General features: G+C 34.8%; 1 protein-coding gene across 1 annotated transcript; it reads right to left on the bottom strand.

Moving 5' to 3' along the window:
- Positions 1-1,719: 1,719 nt before the first annotated feature.
- On the bottom strand, positions 1,720-2,563 carry LOC145794921 (ribosome-inactivating protein charybdin-like). Its single transcript, XM_082877253.1, has 2 exons — positions 1,993-2,563; positions 1,720-1,856 (listed from the first exon to the last, which is right to left on the bottom strand). Exons 1-2 carry the CDS (start codon positions 2,561-2,563, stop codon positions 1,720-1,722), a joined length of 708 nt encoding a protein of 235 aa, XP_082733379.1.
- Positions 2,564-7,937: the final 5,374 nt, after the last annotated feature.

Genomic DNA, 7,937 nt, shown 5'->3' with positions numbered 1-7,937 from the left:
TTACCTTGAATTAAATTCGCCACAACCCTCCAAATTGTCCCAATTCCTTCCTTGAAAGACTTCTCATTTTTCTTCTCCCAACTTCCCCTTTTCTAACCCTTACAAGAGATATTTGGTTTTGAGGCTCATAAGTCCCATGGCTAAGAAATACATATGTTTGTATATATATAAATTAAATAAGACAAAACTTAATCAGTTTAATCATTCATAATTGAAATTTCACAAAAATACTTATCATGACTTAAAAATTATGCTAATCCTAAATGTAAAATCAATTCCAGATTATCAAGCCTCTAAGGCTCTCAAGTTTTGATCTGAACTTCTCAATCGTAACAGATATGTTTTCTTATTAAACATATATGAATTTTATAATCGTAAGGTTCACTTACTTAAACTTAATACTACATGGAATTCCACAATAAGTATTTAAATGCACAGAATAAGGGACTAGCAATATACCAGGAACAGATACGAGGGTCGGGTTATTACACTACCAAAGAATATTACCTTGGTCGCCAACATCAGAAAATCAATGAATCAGACTAGGAATATCCAGCTCTCTATCGTGGACCAAGGATAGAGACTCGTGAATTGTGAGCTAACACATCCGTCCCAAAGCTTGGATGTGGCCGAAATGAAGCTTAGGTGTGATTTCCTCATTGTGCTGGGATTCTATAAGGGCCTGAAATTCTTCAATTGTCAGGCATATCTCTTGTCCCCCGAAGCTAACGAACTATGGAATCAGGTTTCAACATCTAGCCGTGGCATGAAGTAACAGAAAACAAAGTGAAGAATGGCTCAGCGAAAAAAGAGCATTTATGTCGAAACCTCGAAAATTCATCTTTTCCGAGCCATCTAAAGTTGCAATACAATCCGAGAGCCTTTCAGCGAAAAATGGCTCCATTTGTGAAGAATTCGCAGCTAAAATGAAGAAACTATGAAGTTTAACCTTTTGTAAAAGATAAGGCAGTGAGTGGAAGCTAGGTGCCAACAATCTGGAGGTTCTTCACTTTGGTGGCTGACAGGCCACTGCTGATGGCCGGCAGGGCACATTAGTGGCCGATAGCCTTTTTCCTTTGACCGGCACCCTTCCTCTCAGATATGGCGTCCATCCTTGTGCTAAAACATTGTTGGAAGCATGTGTTTTTTTTTTTTTGCTCTTTGTGTGTTTTAAGGTCTTTTTTTAAGTCCTTTTGATTTTATCAAGCTTGTTGAGTTGTATTTGAGTTGTTTTGTTTATCGAGTTGTTGTGTTGCTTGTTGAGTTGTATATTGCATTTTGTATTTTGGTTGTTAGTTGGTTCATTACCCAATTAAGCGTTTTGTTTTAATCAAACACTCTTGGCCATTTCAATTCCCTGTCCATTTCATGCATATATGGTGCTCATGATGCAAAAAAATGACAACACATTTTTTCATAAAACTACCGATTTTATTTCGATCATGGCTTTTTACAAAAGTGGAGTACAAGTTTTAAACCAAAACAGAACTTCCTAAAGCTATACATGTGCTAATGCTATAAAACAAAAGAAACTGAGCAAAAATACAAAAATCAGCGCTGGTCACCTCAGGCTGGAGAAGCCCTCTTCGTCCTCTTCCTATGAGGAGAGGACTCAGGGGCACTGTCTCCGCCAGCGCCACTGTCTGAATTTGTCCCAGAATCTGAGCCAGAATCATCGTCGCTCTCTGCTCTAGAGCCTGACTCAGCATCACCTCCATTCTAAGATCTCGAGTCACCATCATCTCCACCCTCGGAGGACTCAGACTGTGGAATCACTGCCTCCATGGAGTCACTGGTCTCAGCATCATCGTCACTCAACACTGGCTCTAAAGGGCTCCTCTGACTCCTAGACGCTTCTGAGCAAGATGTCAAGTGCGGCAACCGCGTCCAGAGTGGACACGATATTCATATCGCTAGGTTGTAAAAGTTTAAAGAAAGCAGTGTGATCAGCATCGACTTTCAGCAATCTGGTAGAGAGGAGCCCTTAGTTACGCACTAGTGTCAACATCCAATCAAGAGGTGGTGAAGAACTGTTGTTGCTAAATGTGGCAGCAAGAAGGTCAGAGATACTGGTGAATCTAATTGATTCGCAAATCATTTGAATCACGATGATCAGTGACGTCGCGCGATTTGCAGAGGAGATCGTGGAGGTAGCCAGACCATTTACGACATTAGCGAGTGCGATCCGGCTAAGGGCTATGTTGTTCATACCTTTCTCGGAAGCACGTTCCAGGACATTGTAGTTGCCATCGTAACCCAAGAACGTGGATCCAGGAATTAGATGTTGAGAAGTAAGAGAAGTATGCCCAAACTCCAACCACTCAGAATTCTCCATTTGGTAGCTGTCCAAGTAAAGGTTGTCTCGTCGAATCCTCAGCTTAATCCAATGATTGTTGGTTCGCAGTATGATGTCGAACCATCGAGTGGATGGATCCTGCTGAGTGGGAAGTACATGAATATTGTGTGAAAATGTCTCTCCCAATTCAACACGCAAGTCCTTAATGAAGTCCCTGTAAGCTCCATTACCTCTTTCAACATTGAACTCTTTTGTGAATTCTGTCATTAACTGAATTCAATCCTGCCATTGACAATAATAATCAATTAATAGAAAAACATAAAACACTTACAGTCAAAGAGACTTATACAAAAAATAAAATAACCATAGCCAAAAAAAAAAAAAAAAAAAAAAAAAAAAAAACTTAAAAGCATTGGACACAAAATAAAAAGTTACAACATTAAAGAAAAGTTCATATATAAACCATGAAACTAAAATCTCAAAAAAGAACACAACATTAAATAGAATATCCAAAAGTCAATATCAAGAAGTTCATACATAAACCATGGATGTTTTTTTTTTTTAATTAAAATTTATAAACTTGCATGTACTACTATTCAGGAATTACCAAAAAGAAAAATAGAATTTATACCTAAAAAAATATTTAATTGTAGGTTGAATTCAGTCTTGAAAACTCATCACCAAACAAATTTTCTAATTTCACATGTCACATCAAATTTTCAAAACTCAATTCAACACTCTATTCAAAAATCATAACTAAACAAATTTTCTACACTCAAATCATTTTTTACACACAATTATATGACATTTATTGTAATATTCATTTTTTTATTTTACACATGTGATTCATTGATTAGATAATTATATTTTTATCTACCAGCAACATTAAAATGAGATGGAATTAAATATAATAATTATTCCTTAAACTCCTATATAGAATGGTCATTCTTTTATAATGACAAATGATAATTTTATTTAGGGCTCGTTTGGAAACTTAGTTATTTTAGTTAATTTTTTTAACTATTTTAATATATTTATTAAAGTTATATATAGGATGATAGTTGTTTTTTTTTTTTTAATTGATTTGATGATTGTGAGGGAAAAAAAAATTGAATGTGACATATTATTATTATTAACTATTTTAGCATCAAATCCACATCCTAAAGTCTCCCTTACAATATATTTTCTATTATTTCATTTCAAACATTACTTAAAATCCTTTGTAATATAATAGTGCAATCAATTCATTATTACAACTCATAAGTGTTCACCTTTTGTTAAAACAATTTCATTTGAAAAATTCACCAATTTATTTTATTTAACTTGTGATTTATAAAATAATAAAAGAAATGTATTTTTACTTAACTTTTTTAGTTAAACTATGAAGGTTTCATTTTGAATTTGGAAGAACCGAAACTATAAACTTTAGGGGATCAGATGTCTTGGTTCTGGGATTCGAACTGTAGACTTGGATTCCAACTGCAAACTTGGAATTTTTGAAATTAAAAAATAAATGGGGGGAGGTAACTGTTTTTAAGTTGTTTTTAAAAAAATATATAAATATAAAAATACTTCTCGGGTAAAGTAGGGTTGTTTTTAACTGTCTATCAAAACACATTACCTTCTACCATGCAGATGTGGAGTGGTTTGAGAGATGCAACCTCCACCGAATCTTTCAGTCTTGGACTTCGTACCTGTCAGATTATATGAAGAAGAAGTTAGTCATTTTTCGTTATTCTATAATGCGTCAATGTTGGTTCACATTCACATCTGAAGTGTTTTAGTGTAAATTTAACTTATTCACATTTACATTCATTGTTTTTCGCCGTTTTAAATACTTTACTCACATATATGGTAAAAAAAAGTGTTAAGAGTGCAAATTTAGTGGTGAATGCTATACACTAAAAAAATTATTACATTTTTTACATAATATTTACATATAATATAAGTCTTGTAGCGTGTGGTTTCTACCCTCATCATATAAATATTGTATAAATTAGCATTGTTCCAGATTTGAGTCCATACCATAGATGTTAAAAAAAAAAAAAATTAATAGGCTTAATTTTTTTTTTAATAAAAAAATTTGATATTAAAATTATATTACAATATAAGCACATCCAAAAAAAATTATTAAATAAAAAAACAAATGTTTTTTGGCAAAAAAAAATAAAAATAACTGTTACAAAATTAAAAATTAATAACTATGTGATTCAATTGTTGGTTGCATTTGTTCTTTTAAATGTATATTTTTATTTTAAAAAATAAAAGTAAATAATGAGTTTGTCTAATGGATAGGCTGACCAACAAGTGAAGTCGAGTCCTATCTAAAAAATAAAAAATAAAAAAACAATTGAAGCCGAGTAGATCCAACTCAGCATTTTGAATTGATGAGTTGGTCTAAGATTGAGCTAGACAGAAGGCGTAGTGCCTAGATGGAAGGAGGATAGATGAGACACAATTATATGACATTTAATGTAATATTCATTTTTTTTATTTTACACACGTGATTCATTGATTAGATAATTATATTTTTATCTACCAGCAACATTAAAATGAGATGGAATTAAGTATAATGATTATTCCTTAAACTCTTATATAGAATGGCCATTCTTTTATAATGACAAATGACAATTTTATTTAAGGCTCGTTTGGAAACTTAGTTATTTTAGTTAATTTTTTTAACTATTTTAATAGGATGATTATAGGGAAAATATATTTTTATCAAAATAACATGCCACTGAAAATATTATGCAACTACAAAGGCAAAAGTTATTAGCACTGGCCTCTACAAGTTGGGTGAGCTTTTGTTTTGAAGATGAGAGATAATTGTCAATTTTCTCTTGTGAATCCGGAATATAAGCCCCTTGGATGCTTCCAATAACATTATTAACCACTTTCTTCAATATTGTCTTGTGAGACTCTTTGCTGATTTGACCTTCCTTCCACTTTCGTTTCAGCATCTCCTTAACAAACCCCACGAGCGCAAATTTAAATACCCAGATGCCCTTTGAATCATTATTTTTCTTGACCTCATCAGCCCTACCATCTTTATTCATCTTCTCCAATGGTCCATTTCCCTGTGCTTTCTTGCTTTCCTCAGCTGTCATTTCATTGTTTCCTTCACCATCACAATTTGCGACTGGATTAAGCTGAGCCAATTGGTGACACTCGTGATCTAATTCAACATCCGATTTACCAACCTTATATTGATCACCACCACTTGGTCTCTTGAAGGTACTTCTTGTTTCTCACCCACAATTCCTTCAACAGAATTTGGTAACAATCCTGCGAGTGGATTATCAGTATGATTTTTAATCAACACAATGTTATCACTAAGAGGATTATATTGTGTCTCAGATCTAATGACTAGATTTGGATTGATGGATGCTGCAGCAATCGGACGAACAGGTCCTGCAGAATTGGAAAGGGATGAAGATACAAATCCCATTAATTTTGTGGGATTGGGAACTACACCTAGATGAGAACGTTGCTTCATGTCTCCATATAACTGAGACAAAGCTAAAAAATTAATAAATTGTGAAGGCTGCTACCTGTTTACTATGTTTTGTGCTGGAGGGATTTCAAAACTGAGTTCAGGTCGGTTTCCCTCTCCGGCATTAGGTTTGCTAAGTGATTTTCCCTCGTGGAACAGTGGTTGAGTTTGCACATTGGTAATACTTTCTCCTCTTGGAGTATGCAGGTGTACCGGCCAATTCGTACCGGAAAATGGAAGGGCCGCGTCGGATACTTACCGGTATACCGGTGAGATTAGATTTCACGTCCGTATCGGCCGATTCCCGACACGTATCAGCCTGAATCCGATACATACGATGATACAGTCCGATACACGCCGGTACGGATGAAAATCAGTACCGAAAACCTGCAAGATCTAAGCTTCTTTGGGCTATGGAGTTCACTTGATCTTCAAGCTTCTTCAAAGACGGTTTGTATCCCTGAGTTGCAAGTTATAATTTGTGTTTATGCTCTGTTTTTGGTGAGTTGTTGATGCTCTGTTTTTTGGAACCATTGCTGTTGCTGTGGGTTTGGTCTCACCAAAAATCAAAAATATAGAGAGAGAGAGAAGAGGCAAAGAGATAGAGAAGTTCATGTATGGCTCCAAAGAAGAATTTCGGGGTGAGAGAGAGTGGAGGCCGAGAGAGTGAGAGAGATAGAGAGAAGCCCCCCTGTTTTGTTTTCTCTTTTCTTCTACACTACACCACCACTGTTTATATTAATATATATATATATATATATATATTTATTCTACTGAGCAGAAGAAGGGGAAAAAAATAAGAAAAATACATCTTCAATCCAATATGTCAAAAGTTGGATTAGTGGAAAGGTTTGTTATTGGTTTTTATTATTTATTTATTTATTTTGGTGCCAATGTTTTGTATTATATTTTTTTTTTTTTTTTTATTTGTGTCTTGTTTTGGTGTAGATGTTTAAGATTTAGAATTTTTTTTTTAAAGAGGTTTATTCTAATTAGATTTTTATTTTTATTTTAAATATTTTATTGTGACTAAAATAAATACATATCATTTAGTTGAAAATGATATTGCAGATAATTAAAAGTTATAATTGTGACTAAAATAAATACATATCATTTAGTTGAAAATGAGTCAAAAGTGCTCCTACATATCAAGATTTTGATTAAAATGTGACAAATTAAGGCTAAAAGAGTAAAAAAAATGCATAAAATTGAGTTTTAGAGGGATTGCTAATGATTTTTAAAATTTCACGGCCGTGACACCCGATTCCCGATACGTACCGGCCGATACTACCGATACCGAGACTCCGCGATCGATACCGTTACGTTACCCGATACCGCGATTTAGAACTATGGCATGCAGAGAGAAAGTCTGTTGAATCTGTCCAACTGCACTAAACCATGAGAGAGGGTCAATAACTGCACTAGAACTACGGTCATTCTGATCCACACTTTGTCCTGGCCAAACATCTGCAGAAAATTTTCGATCAATGCTTGACATGGCACAATCACTAGTTTCTTTTCTAAGCTCAAGAGAAAAAGCATGACCAGCATCCTCCTCCCTTGAACTGGGCTTTGAATGGAAACAAACATTTTCAGATATCAGCGGTAGCATAGCTGCAGGATCTTGATGCTTCTGACCTAACATCTCCCAGGTCACATCCTGTTCATATGAGCGTGAAGATCATTCCTTAAGAGATAGACAATGTGAGGCCTGACTAATGTGACAACTCTCTTCTTTAACAACATGGCCAGAAGATTGCCCATAATTCCATGGGAAAGAAACCTCCATATCACTATACCAATTTTCAGCACCATTTGATTCAAAGCCACTTGTTCCAGCAGTAGCAGTTTCTGCCTTTGGCTGGAGATACCTCCTATCATTGCCATCTACTGCTTTACCATTGTTTATTGGGTGACCATATGATCTGTTCTCAATGTTAAAACTACGTACCCATCTATCATCCCTAGAATATGCATGATATACTTGTCCATGAGCACCAACATTTCCATTTCTGTCCTCATTCCACTCAAGCAACTTTGCATTATCTGGCACAGTCGTGTCGCTCCGCCTTAGATGTTCTGCTGGTTGTTCCACTGTATCTAAATTCTTGCTCCCATGATGAGAAAATCTGCAAACTTCCCTTTATC

This window comes from Camellia sinensis, chromosome 7, assembly GCF_055761805.1.
Source record: "Camellia sinensis isolate YWXY chromosome 7, ASM5576180v1, whole genome shotgun sequence".
NCBI classification, from domain to species: Eukaryota; Viridiplantae; Streptophyta; class Magnoliopsida; order Ericales; family Theaceae; genus Camellia; species Camellia sinensis.
The sequence above is the reverse complement of the archived record's forward strand: the minus strand, read 5'-3'. Positions and strand labels throughout refer to the sequence as shown.

Bases quoted from the DNA above. Each gene is read 5' to 3' on its own strand.
- LOC145794921 (XM_082877253.1), bottom strand. From the start codon at position 2,563: ATGACAGAATTCACAAAAGAGTTCAATGTTGAAAGAGGTAATGGAGCT. The intron at 1,857-1,992 runs GTAACTAAGGGC...CATCTTGCTCAG, and splicing joins TTGGATGTTGACACTAGTGC to AAGCGTCTAGGAGTCAGAGG.